Raw genomic sequence first — 18213 nt, 5'->3', positions numbered from 1 at the left:
GTGGGACAGAAAAAGACTCACAGACTTAGAAAATGAACTTATGGGTGCCAGGGGAAGGGGTAGTTCGGGACTTTGGTATGGTCATGTACACACTGCTATATTTAAAATGTATAACAACAAGAACCCATTGTATAGCACATGGAACTCTCTCAGTGTTATGTGCTGGCCAGGATGCGAGGGGAATTTGGAAGGGAAAAATGGATGCATTTCCATCTATGACCTGAGTCCCTTCACTCTTCATGTGAAACTACCACAACATTGTTAATTGGCTATACTCCAATTAAAAATAGAAAGTTTAAAGTTTGGGGGAAAAACGAAAATGTAGGCCATTGAGACCTATACTGTCTGTGATTCTTAAACTAGGAGAGAAGTACAGTAAGGAAAGAAAATAGGAATGATGGGAAAAACAAAAATAGAACTCAAGATAGGACTTCCCCGAGGAGAATTCTGTCATACTGCAGGTATAGAAAGATCCTCCCAAACCCCAGGGACATTCTCTCTCAGGGTTTGTCTGAAGATCTGTGCAACATAAAAGACGGGCAGAATTTCAGAAAGAAGAGGTTTGGGAAGATGAAGAGCTTATATGCTCAGTCCCAATATAAGTTGTCACTTCAAATACATTTTTACTCTTTATTTCTCTTAATGTTTTTCTATTATTTACTTTACAGGAGTGTCCACCTGGTAAGCTTTCTTAGCGGTGAATTTGAACACTCAAACAGGTAGGAGAATGAGCCAGGAGACAAGCTGGGGAGTTGCGCTTATTGTCTATCTTCTTGAGGTATTCAAGTTGAATGCCCAGGATTCAAGGCTAGTTTCCTATCTTATGATAGGTAACATTCCCCATCGTGTTTGTGGATTGTGAAGGCTCTTTACTACCTACATTTTTATTGTCTTTCTCTAAGTGTTCTCCAGAGTAAATATGTGATTTTTAAATATTCTGGATGCAGTGAAATAAATCATTTGGTACATAAAGTCTGATTACTATTATCTTTAGATGTTAGGAGATGGTTCTCTTCCCCCAGGATTTTTTAAACAGTTTTGTTTTGAGGGTAGAGAACCAAAAATGATGTTTGGCATATCATGCCTCTCTTAACCAGGAGTGATAAAGTTTAATAATATACAAAACATACATGGTTATCCAGGAAAGCTACTCTGAATACCTGGAAGCCAGCCTTCAATAAAGGTGAAATAATGGTTAGATATTTACTCAAAATTTTTTCTAGCTATAATGGTGAGAATCCCAGGGGATTGCTAGAAATGTTCCCTACTCAATTCACTTTTTAATTCTAGTCACATCAAATCGTTTTCTTCTCCTTTCAAGGATTTCCCAAACTTAAAATGTTTCCTTTTTATAGAAAGCATTCCATGGTTTGCATCTCTGTTTCAATTTCCTTAGAGCTCTTAATGTTCTCTCATTGTTGGTTGCTCTTAAGTAAATCAAATGAGTTCTTACTTTGCTAAGTTAAAGCAGCGCAGTGGAGTATTTAAAAATTTACTTTCTGTTAGATCTTAGGATGATAAAACACAAGTGTTATTAGAGAAGATGGTAGGCTGGCAACATGCTCTGAATTCGTGGAAGAAAGAAAAACATTGATTAATTTTTAAAAAGTGTTTGAGTAACGGTCCAGAAACACCATGTAACCTTAATATTTAATAATCTAGTGGTCCAAATATTGTACAACCTGTGACGCTGGGACTATTTAAATAGCAATGCTCTCTCTCAAAATATTATTGTCTGGGTGAGAAAATTCTCAGCAGGAGGACTCCGGTTCCCGTCAGAGATCACATTCCATGTTATTTTGTCTTTTCTTTCAAGTGATGCTGAATCGAACCTCAGTCACTGAATTTCTCCTCCTGCCAGTGACAGACATCCAAGTACTGCAGCCTGTTCTCTTTGTGGTTTTCCTTGCAATTTACATTGTCAATCTGGCTGCAAATGGAGCCATCCTGAGGGTTGTCATTTCTGATCCAAGACTCCATTCTCCTATGTATTTTTTCCTGGGAAACCTGTCATGTCTGGATATCTGCTTCTCCACAGCGAGTCTGCCGAAGATGATGGAGAACATCCTCTCTACACACAGAGCAATTTCTTTCTCGGGATGCATAAGCCAGCTTCATTTCTTCCACTTCATGGGCAGCACAGAGGCCATGTTGCTGGCCGTGATGGGCTTTGATCGCTTTGTGGCTATCTGCAAACCACTTCATTATACTCTGATCATGAATCCTCAAGTCTGTATCCAGATGGCTCTCACTGTCTGGATCATTGGTTTTTTCCATGCCCTGCTGCACTCAGTAATGACCTCTCACTTAAACTTCTGTGGTTCCAACCATATCCATCACTTCATCTGTGATATGAAGCCGTTGCTGGAGTTGGCCTGTGGGAACATTGAGCTCAACCAGCGGCTGGTCAATACTGTCACAGGCACCATTGCCACGGGTTCATGCTTTCTAACATTCCTGTCTTATTTCTATATTATTATCTATCTTTTCTTCAAGACCCATTCTTGCAGCATGCTACATAAAGCACTGTCTACGTGTGCCTCCCATTTCTTGGTAGTTGTTCTTTTCCACGTCCCTGGTGTCTTTGTTTACATTCATCCTGCCTCAAGTAGCTCCATGGACCAGGATCAGATCAGTGCCATTATGTACAATGTGGTCACTCCTATGCTAAATCCACTGATCTATACTTTGAGGAACAAGGAAGTAAAGGGGGCCTTGAGGAGGGTGATTTCAAGGAGTCAATGACTTGAATAAGTCTAGCGAACTCTTCTCAGGCATAAATCAACAGGCAATGAGAAACGGGAGATGTGGTTTTATACTGCTTGTCAGAGTGTTTACTATCTGTGAAACTAAAGGAATTGTATAAAAGAATAATAAATGGATAAGCCCAGTAAGTCATGTTAAACAATGCATTCTTACATAATATAAGGAAAACTTGAATAATGGGACACTGTCCATTGAATTTTATTGTTCAATTTGTTTTGGACATATCAGTTGATAAAAATGACATCTATATTTTGTGTTCTTGAATAAAATCAGATATAGAAATTTGCCTCAAGTACTCATACACTGTACAGTTGGATAGTACTTAAGTATGTTTACCTATGTGTTCCCTGCAAGTTAACATATCATAATGTGAATAGTATAATTATACTGTTTTAGGGACTTCTCTAGTGGCCCAGTGGTTAAGACTCCAAGCTTCTAGTGCAGAAGATACAGGTTCAGTCCCTAGTCAGGAAAATATGATCCCACATGTTGCATGGCACAGCCAAAAAATAAATAATTTTTTAAAATTATTACACTTTAAATTAAACTGTTTTATTAAACTGCTACACTTTAAGGATTTTAATTTAGGGCATGAACTCCACAAGAAAGTCAATGTAAAGTCACATATGAGTTAAAGGACATTTTTAAGCAATATGTCATGATTTCTTTTTCTCTAAGCAGAGAGGCAAGTAATTAAAATAAATAGTAGTCTGAATTCTAATTAATACAGATAGTGTAACTAATGGTTTAGCTAAAGAGTTTATGAACTCTGACTCCAAAGATATTTAATAATTCAATTGAATAACCTGTCCAGGATTACTGTAAAATATTGTTCAAAGTGGAGTCAGCTTGAAAAAAATCTCAGGAATACCTTTCTAGTTCATTATTATGTTATTTTCCCTTTAATTTCTGATCATGGAAAATTGAGTTTTTATTTAGTTTTTTTATTTCTACACTTATTTTCACAGACTATAACATGGTATATTATGATGTAATACCAATGAAATATGCTGCAGCTGCTGCTGCTAAGTCGCTTGAGTCATGTCCGACTCTGTGTGACCCCATAGACGGTGGCCCACCAGGCTCCCCTGTCCCTGGGATTCTCCAGGCAAGAACGCTGGAGTGGGTTGCCATTTCCTTCTCCAATTCATGAAAGTGAACAGGAAAAATGAAGCCGCTCAGTTGTGTCCAACTCTTAGCGACCCCAAGGACTGCAGCCTACCAGGCTCCTCCATCCATTGGATTTTCGAGGCAGGAGTACTGGAGTGGGTTGCCATTGCCTCCTCTGATTAAATATGAAGAATTCATAAACATTTTTTGTCTTGTTTTTCTTATCAGTCACCAACCTTATACCAAGTGAAAACTATTAAATAGTAATTGCAGAAGTCTTTTTGGAGCTAACTGACAAGAATTACTGTGTTCCTCCCTTTGTAAATTCCTAGCAATGCCACTGGACCTGAAACCATGGTGGGGCAGCGCCTAAAACTACTGAGAGACACAGAATGATGCAGCAGCTCAGCAGTGAAGAGCCTGCACTTTGCCTCTCGAGGGTCCAGGCTCAGTCACTGGTTGGGAAACTAAGATCCCACAAGCCAGGCAGCACAGGAAATAAGTAAATACCGTAAATAGAGTACAGACAAATAAGACTGGAAAAGAATCTTTTGAGCTGATAGACAGACTATTCAAATTGTTCACATTCACTTTTGTAAATCCAAAGGATTTGGTTCTGATCTTACTCACGTTTCTTTTGTCTTCCAACTCTACCTTCTTGGCCTCTTAATTTCAGTTTTGTTAATAAAAGAATGTATGTAGGGGGAAGATATCTTACACTCTGGACTGTCTCAGAATTTCTGTTGAACAAACTTTTTGACATAATCCAACCTACATAGAGGCTGTAAACTGTAGAGGAACACATGATTACCTATAGCTCCATGATACACTGTCACCCTAAACACAGAAGGTTAAACACTTATTTAATTAAACTGCATTATTTTGTGATCCAGAAATTGGGAAGAGTACAGCAGGGAAGCACTGACTCTGTTTAATGATGTTACAGGTCTCAACTGAGATGACTTTGTTTATAGATGTATGAAAATAATTTAATCAACTGCAATATATTTTCATGACAGACATTCTCAGAACAATAAAAATTAAAGGACATATATAACAGTTTATGCCTGTATGTCAGTCTCTTTCAACTATTCTTACTTAAGGAGATAGGGCAGTAATGAGGCAGAAATTGTGAAGTTTTAAGGAATCTTTCTAATTTTATTTCCAGATCAATATTCAGCTTCTGCTTAATTGTTGATTTTATTCCTCAACCCTATCTATAGGAAATTTTCTCAAGAAAAATTTGCTCAGGTTTTTCTCTAATGAGTAACTGTGGGAACAATTGAGGTCTAGTTTCTTAGCAAGTTTAATAACTTTTTTCTTTTTTAAATTGAATTATGGTTTATTTACAATATTATCCTACTATCAAGTGTACAGCATAGTCATTCATTATTTTTACAGACCATGCTCCATTAAAAGTTATTACAGGATAATGGCTATAATTCTATCTGCTATACAGTGTATCCTTGTTGCTTATCTCTTTTCTTTTTTAATGGATAAGCAACAAGGATACATTGTATAGCACAGAGAATTATATTATTGTATACCTTTCCTTTTTCTTTTTATTTATTTCTATTTATTTATTATTTTTTTAGGGCTTCCTTCATAGCTCAGTTGGTAAAGAATGTGCCTGCAATGCAGGAGACCCTGGTTTTACCCCTGGGTTGGGAAGATCTGCTGGAGAAGGGAAAGGCTACCCACTCCAGTATTCTCAGGCTTCGCTGGTAGCTCAGCTGGTAAACAATCTGCCCACAATGCGGGAAATCAGGGTTCACTCTCTGGGTTGGGAAGATCCCCTGGAGAAGGGAAAGGCTACCAACTTCAGTATTCTGGCCTGGAGAATTCCATGGACTATATAGTCCGTGGGGTCGCAAAGAGTCGGACACGACTGAGCAACTTTCACTTTTTTGTTTTTTTAAGTTTTATTTTTGTTGGAGTATAGCTGACTAACAATGTTATGTAGGTTTCAGGTAGACAGCAAAGGGACTCAGCCATACATATATCTGTATTCATTCTTCCCCAAACTCTCCTCCCATTCAGGCTACCACGTAACACTGAGCAGCGATCCATGTGGTAGAGATCAGTCTCTCTCTCTGTCTGGCCCAGTTATATTTCTTTGCAGTTTGCTGACATGGACAACCTGCTTTTGACTGCCATGGCTATCGACTGCTATGCTGCCATCTGCCATCCTCTGCACTAACACTCCTAATGACTCCTTGCAGATGTGGACTGCTGGTGGGTGGGTCATGGGGAGAGGCCCACTCTGACTCTTTGACCCAAAGCTTGATGCTAACTTATCATTCTATAATAATCTAGAGATACCTCACTTGTTGTGTGATTTTAAACCTCTCTTAAGGCTTTCCTTCTCTGATGCCCACCTCAGTGAGGACCTAATGATGGTTCTGACAGGACTCTGAGGAATCAGCCCTCTCTTCTGCATCATAAGCCCTTATGCCCATACTTCCTTTGCTGTAGCTCAGGTCCCATCAGCACAGGGGAAACAGAAAGCCCTGGCCACATGCAGCCCCCACCTCTCCATGGTCATCCTCTTCTATAGCTCGGTCTTTGCCACCTACCTGAAGTCCCCATGCCACTGGGAAGTGGAAGAGATGAAGCTGGCTTATGCATCTGAAGAAACTTTGTGAGTAGACAGGGAGTCTTCCGGCAATTTTGGCATCCCTTTCAACATGTAGAGATTGTCAAGGAAGGACAGAAATACGAACATGTGAAATCAGAACAATAACTTAAACAATGAGTACACAATAATTATTTATTTATATTATATTCATGGCATACTATAACAAGCAATTATTGTGATGAATATATAATGAACTGCAATGCAACAAAAATGAACTGTGATAGATGGACAAAGTACATGGCATTTACGACAATAATTAGAATGCTTGGATCCATGTCAGATTGCATATAGGTATTCTTTGGATGAAGCAGAAAGAATATTGTTACCTAAAGGGTACAGCAATAAGTGAAGATACACATTGGAGAGACCAGCCTCAGTCTCCTAGAGATAAATGTGAGCATTGGGGATCCCAAAATTAAAGAAAATATTTAAATGTTACTACCAGAGGTGAATAGTCAGATTTAGAAGGCACCAAAGCAATACTACTTCTTCCTATTCCTCTTTTTTGTTTTCCATAGAATCACAGCAATAAATGAGTATGATATTCTAATGATGATCAATTTTCTGTATGGATCAATGGGATATGACTGGCCCTCATTCCTTAACTGTCATTGCCTGATTTCCTTCCATTTTTCTATGCAAGTCCTCAACATGAGGAAGTGCATCCAAATCTCTGTCCCAGGAAATGAAAGGTAATTAAAGAAATCCTGAGGTCCTTAGGAACTGTACTGTCTGTGGTTATGAAACTAAGAAAAAAACAGAGTAAGGAAGGAAAATAAAGGAAAACCTGGAACTCAAGATAGAAATTCCCCAAGGAGAATTCTCTTATATTGCAGGTATAGAAAAGTAACTTCTTTATTCTTTCAGTAATCCTCCCAAACCCCAGGGACACTCTCTCTCAGGCTTTGAATATCTAAAGATCTGTGGATCATAAAAGACAGGCAGAATTTCAGAAAGAAGAGGTTTCAGAAGATGAAGAGCTTATGCTGTAATTCCAGTATAAACTATCACATCAAATATTCTTCTACTCCTTATTTTTCAAAAATTTTCCTGTTGGTTTTAATTATTTATTTATTTTTCCTTCCTGTTATGTTGCCCTCTGTGCTTCCAAGGCTCGGCACAGACTTAGCAGCGAGAATGTTTCCTGGTGTTTGGAAACCTCTCTTCTTATGAGTCTCTTCCCAGGACGGGACTCCCTTCCCGGGACGGAGCTCCCTCCCTACCTCCTTTGTCTCTTTTTTTGTCTTTTGTATTTTTTCCTACCTGTTTTTGAAGCCAATGACCTGCTTACACTGTTGGTAGGAATGCAAACTAGTACAGCCACTATGGAGAACAGTGTGGAGATTCCTTAAAAAATTGCAAATAGAATTGCCTTATGACCCAGCAATCCCACTTCTGGGCATACACAGTGAGGAAACCAGAATTGAAAGAGACACATGTACCCCAATGTTCATTGCAGCACTGTTTATAATAGCTAGGACATGGAAACAACCTAGATGTCCATCAGCAGATGAATGGATAAGAAAGCGGTGGTACATATACACAATGGAGTATTACTCAGCCATTAAAAACAATACATTTGAATCAGTTCTAATGAGATGGATGAAACTGGAGAAGGTTATACAGAGTGATGTAAGCCAGAAAGAAAAACACCAGTACAGTATACTGACACATATATATGGAATTTAGAAAGATGATAATGATGACCCTGTTTGCGAGACAGCAAAAGAGACACAGATTTATAGAACGGACTTTTGGACTCTGAAGGAGAGGGAGAGGGAGGGATGATTTGGGAGAATGGCATTGAAATATGTATACTATCATGTAAGAAACGAAGCGCCAGTCTATGTTCAATACAGGATACAGGATGCTTGGGGCTGGTGCACAGGGATGATCCAGAGAGAGGGATGGGGTGGGAGGTGGGAGGGGGGTTCAGGATTGGGAGCTCGTATACACCCGTGGCAGATTCATGTCAATGTATGGCAAAACCAATACAGTATTGTAAAGTAAAATAAAATAAAAATAAAATTAAAAATTTTTTTCTACTATTTACTTTTCAGAAGTGTCAATCTGATAAGCCTTCTTAGCTGTGAATTTGAACACTCAATCAGGTAGGAGAATGAACCAGGAGACAGGCTGGGGAGTTGCCCATATCCTCTGTCTTCTTGCCTGTATTCACAAGTCAAGGATTGAGACCTGTTTCCTATCTTACCATGAACCTTGTCTTTGTGGATTATGAAGACTCTGTTGCCTACATTTTTATTGCCATATCTCTAGGTAGTCTCCAAAGTAAATAAGTTATCAATAAATATTCAAGATGCAATGAAATAAATATTTGGTACAGAAAATCTCATGTTATTTTCTTTAGATGTTAGGGAAAGATTTTGCCCCCAAATGAATTGTTTAATATAATTTTGTTTTGCAAGTAAGGAACCAAAAACGATGTTTGACATATGCGTATCTTGATCAGGAGGGATAAAGTTTGACAGTATACAAAATATACATGGCTATCAAGGAAGACTACTCAGAATTCCTGAAGCCATCTTTACAAAAAAGATGTGCAGGGTCCAGCACAGCGGGCGAGAAAGACCTGAAACCAGGGGGTGGGGGGCCGTGTAATGAAAAGACAGATACATATGATTGGGTAAGTGGGGAGTCAGGGGGCCTTCCTGCTCTCCATGGCAGGAAGACAAAATGGCTCATTTCAGCCCTCACTTTTATTGGCAGAAGTCACATGAGATCATTGGGAAATAGTTATACTAGGGGGGTTGATCAGCGCACCATCAAGAGGGGGTAAAATTAAGGCTCTGCTGTTACTCAGGAAATCTGGATTTGTTTCCATGAGGACGGACACAGGGGCAGTCAGTGAAGCGGAGCAGAGAGCACGTCCAGCTCCACATTGCCCATTGGGCATGCTTACTAGGACAATCTCGGGGGGTGGGGAGCGGGGGGCGCGGTTTGCCGCACACTCCTGTCATGGGGCAGGTTCTGATCTCTGCCCTGCCAGGCTGCAACAAAGATGTAATAAAGGTTAGATAATTTCTCAAAATTTTCTCTAGCTACCAAAGTGATAATCCCATGGGATCTCTGGAAATGTTCCCTACTTGATACACTTTCTAATTCTAGTCAAATCAAATCTTTCTCCTTTCATAGATTTCCCAGACTTTGAATGATTCCTTTTTATAGCAAGTGCTCCAATGTCTGCATCTCTATTCAGATTTCCTTATAGCTCTTATTATTCTCTCATTGTCTATTTTTCCTAAGTAAAAACTTCAGATGGTTTCTTCCTAGGTCAAGAGATAGCACTGTGGTGGAGTGCTTAAAGAGTTCCCTGCTTTTGGAGTTGATTTAGGATGATAAAGGGCAACTTGTATCAGAGAAGATGATAATCTGGCTAAATCCTGGAAGAAAGACAAATATTAATGATAAATCTAATTCTTAAAATGTTTCAGTAACAGTCCATAACCAACACGTGACCTTATTTAAATAGCAATGTTCCTCCAAATATTATTGTCTAGATGGGAAAATCCTCAGCTGTGGGACTCTGTTCCCATCAGAGATTGCATTCCATATGTTATTTTGTCTTTTCTTTCAAGTGATGCTGAATCAAACCTCAGTCACTGAATTTCTCCTCCTGGGAGTGACAGACATCCAAGTATTGCAGCCTGTTCTCTTTGTGGTTTTCCTTGCAACTTACATTGTCAATGTGGCTGGGAATGAAGCCACCCTGATGGTTGTCATCTCTGATTCAAGACTCCATTCTCCTATGTATTTTTTCCTGGGAAACCTGTCATGTCTAGATATCTGCTACTCCACGGTGACTCTGCCAAAGATGCTGGAGAACTTCCTCTCTACACACAAAGCAATTTCTTCCTTGGGATGCATAAGCCAGCTTCATTTCTTCCACTTCCTGGGCAGCACAGAGTCCATGTTGCTGGCCGTGATGGGTTTTGACCGCTTTGTGGCTATCTGCAAACCTCTTGGTTACCCTCTTATCATGAGTCATCAGGTCTGTGTCCAGATGGCTATCTTTGTCTGGATTATTGGGTTTTTCCATGCCCTGTTGTACTCAGTAATGACCTCTCACTTAAACTTCTGTGGTTCCAACCATATCCATCACTTCTTCTGTGATATTAAGCCATTGTTGGAGTTGGCCTGCGGGAGCACTGACCTCAATGAGTGGCTGCTCATACTGTCATGGGGACCTTTGCCATTGGCCCATTTTTTCTAACACTTCTATCTTATTCCTACATTATTATCTATCTTTATTTCAAGACCCACTCTTGCAGCATGCTCCATAAAGCACTGTCTACTTGTGTCTCCCACTTCATGGTAGTTGTTCTTTTCTACGCTCCTGTAGTTTTCACTTATATTCGTCCTGCCACAGGGAGCTCTGTGGAGCAGGAACGGATCATTGCCATTATGTACAGCGTGGTCACCCCTGTACTAAATCCACTGATCTATACTCTGAGGAACAAGGAAGTGAAGGGGGCCTTGAGGAGAGGGATCAGTAGAAGACTCTGACCTGAAGTCGAGAGAATTCTTCTGAGGCATAAAGGGGCAAAGAGAAAACTGACATGTGCAGTCATACTGCTTTTCTAATCGTTTACCATTTGTAAAAACAGAAGGAAGTGTATAAAGGAAATGTAAGTGGGTAAGTCCAGTATATTTTGTTAAATAATGCATTTCTAGATAATATAATGAAAACTTGAACAAACTACATGGAATCTTAATGCTGAATCTGTTTGGGGGATATCAATTGATAAAACTGATTTGTTATGTATTCTTTCATGTTCTTGAATAAAATTAGATACAGAAATTTGTCTTAGTTACCCATGAACTCTGTAATTGAATAGTATTTAGGTCTGTTTACCTGTGTGTTCCCTGTAAGTTTATATATCAAAATGTGAACAACAAAATCTTATGCTGTAATATTTTAAGGTATTGAATTAATGGCCCTGATTACTTAATTGGAAAAATAAATGGTAACTCACATATGAGCCAAAGGATATTTTTAAGTGATAAATCAATATGTCATGATTTGTTTTTCTCCAATCTGGAAGCAAGTAAGTAATTAAAGCAAAAAATATTTTGAGTATTAATTAAGAGATAAAATAACCAATGGTTTATCTAAAGAATTTTTTGAACTCTGACTCCAAATATGTTTTATAAGTCAATTGGACCAGCTGTCAAAGATAGTTGTAAAATATTCTTATAAGTGGCTGCTGCTAAGTCACTTCAGTCATGTCCGACTCTGTGTGACCCCATAGACGGAAGCCCACCAGGCTCCCCCGTCCCTGGGATTCTCCAGTGGCAAGAACACTGGAGTGGGTTGCCATTTCCTTCCTCAGTGCATGAAAGTGAAAAGTGAAAGTGAAGTCGTTCAGTCGTGTCCAACCCTTAGCATGGACTGCAGCCTACCAGGCTCCTCCATCCATGGGATTTTCCAGGCAAGAGTCCTGGATTGGGGTGACAATTCTTAAAAAAAAAAAAACTCAGGAATACCTTTCTTGCCCATTGGTATATTTTCCCCTCAATTATTGGGATCTTGAAAATTGAGTTTCATGACTTTTCCTTTTAATATATTTTCTTTTTTATTTCTATATTTACTTTCACAGATTACAGTATGATATAGTATGATGTAATATTGGTGAAATATAAAGAATTCATCCAAAATTTCTCTTGTTTTCCTTACCTGTCATCAAGCTTATACTAAGTGAAAACTATTAAACAGTAACTGCTGAAGTATTTTTGGAGGTAATAGGCAACAATTACTATGTTCCTCACTTTCTAAGTTCTTAGAAGTGTCACTGTACCTGAAACCATGGGAAGTGCCAGCACGTACAACTATTAGAGATACAGGATGCCCTGGTGTCCCTGCAGTGGTTAAGACTATGCACTTCCACTGCCAAGGGCTGGGATTCAATCCCTGGTTAGGGAACTAAGACTCCACAAGCTGGGCAGCACAACCACAGATAAATAATAGTAATAATAATAAATAAGTAAAATAGAGATATATACAGCTAAGAATATAGGAGGATATTTTGAGGTTATGGACTGATCATTCACACTGTTTACATTCACTTTTGTAGATCCAAAGAATTTGGTCTTAATTTACTCACATGGTTCTCCAACTCTACCTTCTTTGGTCCAGTTTTGTTCTAGTGACAAAACAGTGACAATTCCAGTTTTGTTTATAAAAGAAAGTGTATGGGAGAAGGCATCTTAACCCTGAACTATCTCAGACCAGAATTTCTATGGATCAGAATTTTTTACATAATCTAACCTTCATAGAGACTAAACTATAGAGGAGCACATGGTTACCTACTGCTGCATAACACACTGTTACCCAAAACACAGACGTTTAAACACATTTAATTAAGCTGCATTATTCTGTGGTTCAGAAATTGGGAAGAGTACAGTAGGGAGGCATTAACTCCATTTAATATATTTCAGATCTCAACTGAGATGACTTTATCAATAGATGTATGAAAATAATTTTATAGACTTCAATATATTTTATGACAAAAGTTCAGAGCACTGAAAATAAAAGGACACATATGATATATTGTAGCTGTATATCAGTCTCTTCAAGTTATTCTTACATCAGGAGACAGAGTAGTGAATAGCAGAAGTTTTGCGTTTTAAGTAATTTTTCTAAGTTATTTCTAAATCAATGTTAGGCTTCTGTTTAATTGTTAATTTTCATCTTCAACCCTATCTATAGGAAACTTTCTCAACAGAAAATTCCTCTAGGTTTTTCACTAATGAGTAACTTTGGGAACTGAGTCTCCAAGGCCAGAAAGATTTATTTTGAGGCAAACTCTTTCTGGTCCCAAGAGAAATGAAGATTGATAATGCTCAGCTCCTAAATGCATTGTCTTTAGCTGGTACATCAGAATATTCCAAGGCCCTAAAATTCTTTGTTCTTTCCCATCCGCCTACCAATAACATTGGATAGAATGAATATTTCTAAGGTCATCATTTACAGAGTAAAGATTAGAGAAACCAGAGGCAGGGGTTGAAGATGTCATGTGGCAAATGGAGTAATGGGATCAGCTTTCAAAGTGGACCTAGAGAGGTCAAGTTCTGTACTTGGTGGGCTATATAACATAGAAAGTCTCTTTTGATTTGTGTATCTGTTTCCAGGACAGTATATAAATCAAACCAGCTGAAAGAGCATATCTTAAATGGTAAAACTGCTATGGTAGAAATGTTTAGTTGGAAATTAAATATATATGTCTAGAGTTAGAAATATAAGTTGAAATTAAAGGTATAATTTGAGAGCTATGTGTTTATAGATACGTGAAGCATAAAAGACCGAAAGAGGAGAGGTACAAAAGTGAATAAGAAGAAGGAGGGGCAGCAAGCAGCCAATGAGGCTGAAAACAAGTCTGCACTGGAAAGTGAGAGCTGGGTGGGTATTCTGAAAGCAAGGTGTTTTTGTTTTTGTTTTTAAGTATTTAAGGTAAGAAAAAAAAGATCAAGTCTGTTAAGTGTTACTGAGAAGTCAAGTAATTTAAAGACTGAGAATTGAACTTTGACATTGACAAGAATGAATTCAGTGGAATGGTGAGACCAAAAGTTTCATTTAACTCAGTTCAAGAGAAGATTAAAGGCAAACGGTTTGAAAGGTAATTGGCAACAAGTAGTGGAGACACTGAGCTTTTTGAAGACTTTGCTTTAAAATCAGAGAAGTGGGCCATCATCTGGAGAAGGCTACAGGAACTCACCAGGTTGAGGGTATGCTCTATCTGAGGCCAAAATTTTAAAGATGGTTAGAAAACCCTCATTACTTTGAGATGTTAAAACAGTATTCAGGTAATTTGTCTTGAGACCTCAGGTAAACCACATATTCTCTAGAGTTTTAAATATATATACATACATATAATAGTATAATTCTCTCATTTATACTATAATTGAGAGATGGATACAATATAAACCTACAGGTGGGTATAATAACAGTGAGACTATTCAGTAATAGTCAAGAAGGCATAACCTGAGAGATTTGGAATGTGAGAATTACAGCCCTGTCTGAGCTGAAGAAGTAATATTCTAAAGCAGTAAGTGGAGAAGGAAATGGGAACCCACTCCTGTATTCTTGCCTGGAAAATCCCATGGACAGAGGAACCTGGCCGGCTAGAGTCCACGGGGTCCCAAAGAGTAGGACACAACTGAGTGACTGAACTGAAAGAGATAAAGGAGTACAGGAAGACTTAATCTTGTAAAAAGTGGGAAATCTTTCAGTTCTCAATAAAAATGATAGAGAAAATGAAAGCAAAAAAGAGCAATACAGATGACAAAAGAATATATTTTGCTATATTTGAATTCTACACAGCACATTAATGATATCCGCATCATCTGATGTTGGAGAATGATAGAAAAGCAAATTCTCATGTCCCGCCTCAGAACTCTTAAATCAGAACCTCTGATCCTTAAGCATGCTAAGGTTTCAGAATCTCTGGTGTTACGTATTTAAAAATGCTGGGCTTGAAGAAGGAAAGTGTTAAGTCTCTTTATCCTGAGTCAGTTAACATTGGAACATTTAAAGTTTACATTTAAAGTAACAAGGGAGAAATGATATATCAGTGGAAAAGTCGCTCAGTCGTGTCTGACTCTTTGTGATCCCATGGGCTGTAGCCTACCAGGCTCCTCAGCCCATGGAATTTTCCAGACAAGAGTACTGGAGTGGGTTGCCATTTCCTTCTCCAGGGGATCATCCCAACCCAGGGACTGAACCCGGGTCTCCTGCACTGCAAGCGACGCTTTACCGTCTGAGCCACCAGGGAAGCCCCCATTTAAAAATGCTTGGCTTGAAGAAGAAAAGTGTTAAGTCTCTTTATCCTGAGTCAGTTAACACTGGAACATTTAAAGTTTACATTTAAAGAAACAAGGGAGAAATGATATATCAGTGGAAAAGAAAATGTAACTGTGCCTATCACAAGATTCCTTATAAGGCTTTGATTATAGATGCCACAGACTGCAAAAATGTTGAAGAGCATCTGCCTTACACAACTCATTATTAACAGACACAAATAAAACTTTTATTCAGGTGTAATTGATTATTTCCAAGAAAAAGAGTATAGTTCATCTCTTCACAGTGGTTGACACAAAGGGCATTTTCTCCTCTACTCACACATGAGAAAGACATAGATGTCCTTACGTTTTGAGAGCAACTACTGAACAATAATCCTTGGAAACAACCATATACTCATGACCTAGGTGGTGCTTAAAATAGTTTAAAGAACCCTCATCCCTACTGGGCTTCTCAGGGGACACTAGTAGTAAAGAACCTGCCTGCAAATGCAGAAGATATAATGTATCTTCAATCCCTAGGTCAGGAAGACCTCCTGGAGGGCATGACAACCCATTCTGGTATTCCTGCCTGGAGAATCCCATGGACAGAGGCGTCTGGCAGGCTACAATCTATATGATTGCAGAGTCAGACACGACTGAGCGACTTAGCATGCTTGCACTCATGCATGGTCTCTACTCCCAGGAATTTATACTATAATTGAGAAAAGGAGAATGAATGCTGCTGAGTAATAGAAAATCCTATCTTATTGATAGGAGGATAAAGATGCAGAAGTTCTTGATAAAGAGAGGCACCAGTGGATATGTGATGCAACACAAAAAAAGATATTAGAAAGATGTAAACCAGGGAGAATCAAGCCCAAAGAAGAAAGCCCTAAAATTTACGGCAGATGCTGACAGCTTGGATCTTAGCAACTAGAGGTAGAGACAGTGAAGCCTGTTAGCTGCTGGTGAAACTAACTGGGAATGAGTTGACTAGAGAAAGCTCAAAAAGAATGACAATTTAAAAGTGAGAAACAGTCTGAAATGAAGGACGTTCCATAGGAAATAAAACTTATTGTACTTGGTCTCAACTTGATGAAGGAATTAGATGAATCTATGTTTCCACCCCATGTTACCAGGACAGTTTTCGTAGGAAAGAAATTTTATTCTCGAAATGGAGAAATACTTTTAGGGGAAGACAACCCATCGTCCTCTCCTACCTTCACTTACCATTTATTTCATTTTCTGACATACACCATACTTTGATCTCCAAGTTTTGGAGAGGAAAATCTGATTCAATCTCAGACATAATGATCCTATCATTTTGTTAGAGAGACCAACATTAACTAAATAACCTAAATATTTAAATAAATGTGATTACATCCTCCATATTACAACTGCAGTAAACTACCATGACACCACCCTTATGGCAGAAAGTGAACAGGAGCTAAAGAGCCTCTTGATGAAAGTGAAAGAGGAGAGTGAAAAAGTTGGCTTAAAGCTCAACATTCAGAAAACAAAGATCATGGCATCTGGTCCCATCACTTCATGGGAAATAGATGGGGAAACAGTGGAAACAGTGGCAGATTGTATTTTTCTGGGCTCCAAAATTACTGCAGATGGTGACTGCAGCCATGAAATTAAAAGATGCTTGCTCCTGGAAGGAAAGTGATGACCAACCTAGATAGCATATTCAAAAGCAGAGACATTACTTTGCCGACTAAGGTCCGTCTAGTCAAGGCTATGGTTTTCCCAGTGGTCATGTATGGATGTGAGAGTTGGACTGTAAAGAAACCTGAGCACTGAAGAATTGATGCTTCTGAACTGTGGTGTTGGAGAAGACTCTTGAGAGTCCCTCGGACTGCAAGGAGATCCAACCACTCTATTCTAAAGGAGATCAGTCCTGGGTGTTCTGGAAGGACCGATGCTAAAGCTGAAACTCCAATACTTTCGCCACCTCATGCGGAGAGTTGACTCATTGGAAGGGAGGCCTGGCGTGTTACGATTCTTGGGGTCACAAAGAGTCACGCACGACTGAGCGACTGAACTGAATTGAACTAAATATTCCATTGTGTTCCATGTTTACAACATCTTCTTTCTCCATTCATCTGTCACTAGGTATTTAGGTTTTTCCATGGCTTTGTTATTGTGGATAGCATTTCTGTGAACATAGGGGTACATGTGACTTTTTTCATCATAGTTTTGTCTGGGTATATGCCCAGAAGTGAAACTGCTGGGTCATATGGCAACTCTACTTTTAGTTTTGGGAGGAACCTCCATACTGTTTTCCACAGTGGATGCAACAATATACATTCCCACCAACAGTGTAAGAGGGTTGCTTTTGCTCCATGTTCTACCCAGCATTGATCACTTTATATACTTTTTAATGGTGGGCATTCTTAGTCATGTAAGGTGGTACCTCATTGTAGTTTTGATATGCATTTCTCTAATAATTAGCAATCCTGAGCATCTTTTCATGCACCTACTGGCCATTTGTATGTAGAAACCCATTTTTTAAACAATGAAGTGACATGATGAGATCTTCTATTTTGAAAAGATCATAGTATGGAGAATGTATTGGATGGGGGCATGATCCTTGTGAAAACAGTAAGGACGACACTGACTGTGTAGGTGGGTAGGTATTTATTGAGCCCCTTCTATGTGCCAGGCTTTAAGCTAAGTATTGAAACACAGCCTGTGCCTTGAAAGACTCATGGTCTTGTGAAGAAAACAGATTAACAAGCAAGTAGTTAAATCACCAATTATACAAAGTATCATTAAGAAAACTCTTTACACTTTAATACCTCCAGGAAATCTTTGTTTCTCTCATTCTCTTCCCTTGATATTTCCTTAATTTGACCATCTTTTGTGAGGTACACCTCTTGAATTCCCCACTGTTATTT

The 18213-nt window shown here is 38.8% G+C and overlaps 1 protein-coding gene and 2 pseudogenes across 1 annotated transcript; all 3 read left to right on the top strand.

Moving 5' to 3' along the window:
* The first annotated feature begins 1791 nt into the window (after positions 1–1791).
* On the top strand, positions 1792–2745 carry LOC101112857 (olfactory receptor 12D2-like). The gene has a single exon (XM_004019284.5). It carries the CDS (start codon positions 1792–1794, stop codon positions 2743–2745), a length of 954 nt encoding a protein of 317 aa, XP_004019333.3.
* Positions 2746–5828: 3083 nt separating this feature from the next.
* LOC101112607 (putative olfactory receptor 1F2) lies at positions 5829–6521 on the top strand (annotated as a pseudogene).
* A 3564-nt stretch (positions 6522–10085) lies between these two features.
* LOC101114983 (olfactory receptor 12D2-like) lies at positions 10086–11038 on the top strand (annotated as a pseudogene).
* The last annotated feature ends 7175 nt before the right edge of the window (positions 11039–18213 follow it).

This window comes from Ovis aries, chromosome 20, assembly GCF_016772045.2.
Source record: "Ovis aries strain OAR_USU_Benz2616 breed Rambouillet chromosome 20, ARS-UI_Ramb_v3.0, whole genome shotgun sequence".
Classification (NCBI taxonomy): Eukaryota; Metazoa; Chordata; class Mammalia; order Artiodactyla; family Bovidae; genus Ovis; species Ovis aries.
The sequence above is the reverse complement of the archived record's forward strand: the minus strand, read 5'-3'. Positions and strand labels throughout refer to the sequence as shown.

Bases quoted from the DNA above. Each gene is read 5' to 3' on its own strand.
- LOC101112857 (XM_004019284.5), top strand. From the start codon at position 1,792: ATGTTATTTTGTCTTTTCTTTCAAGTGATGCTGAATCGAACCTCAGTC.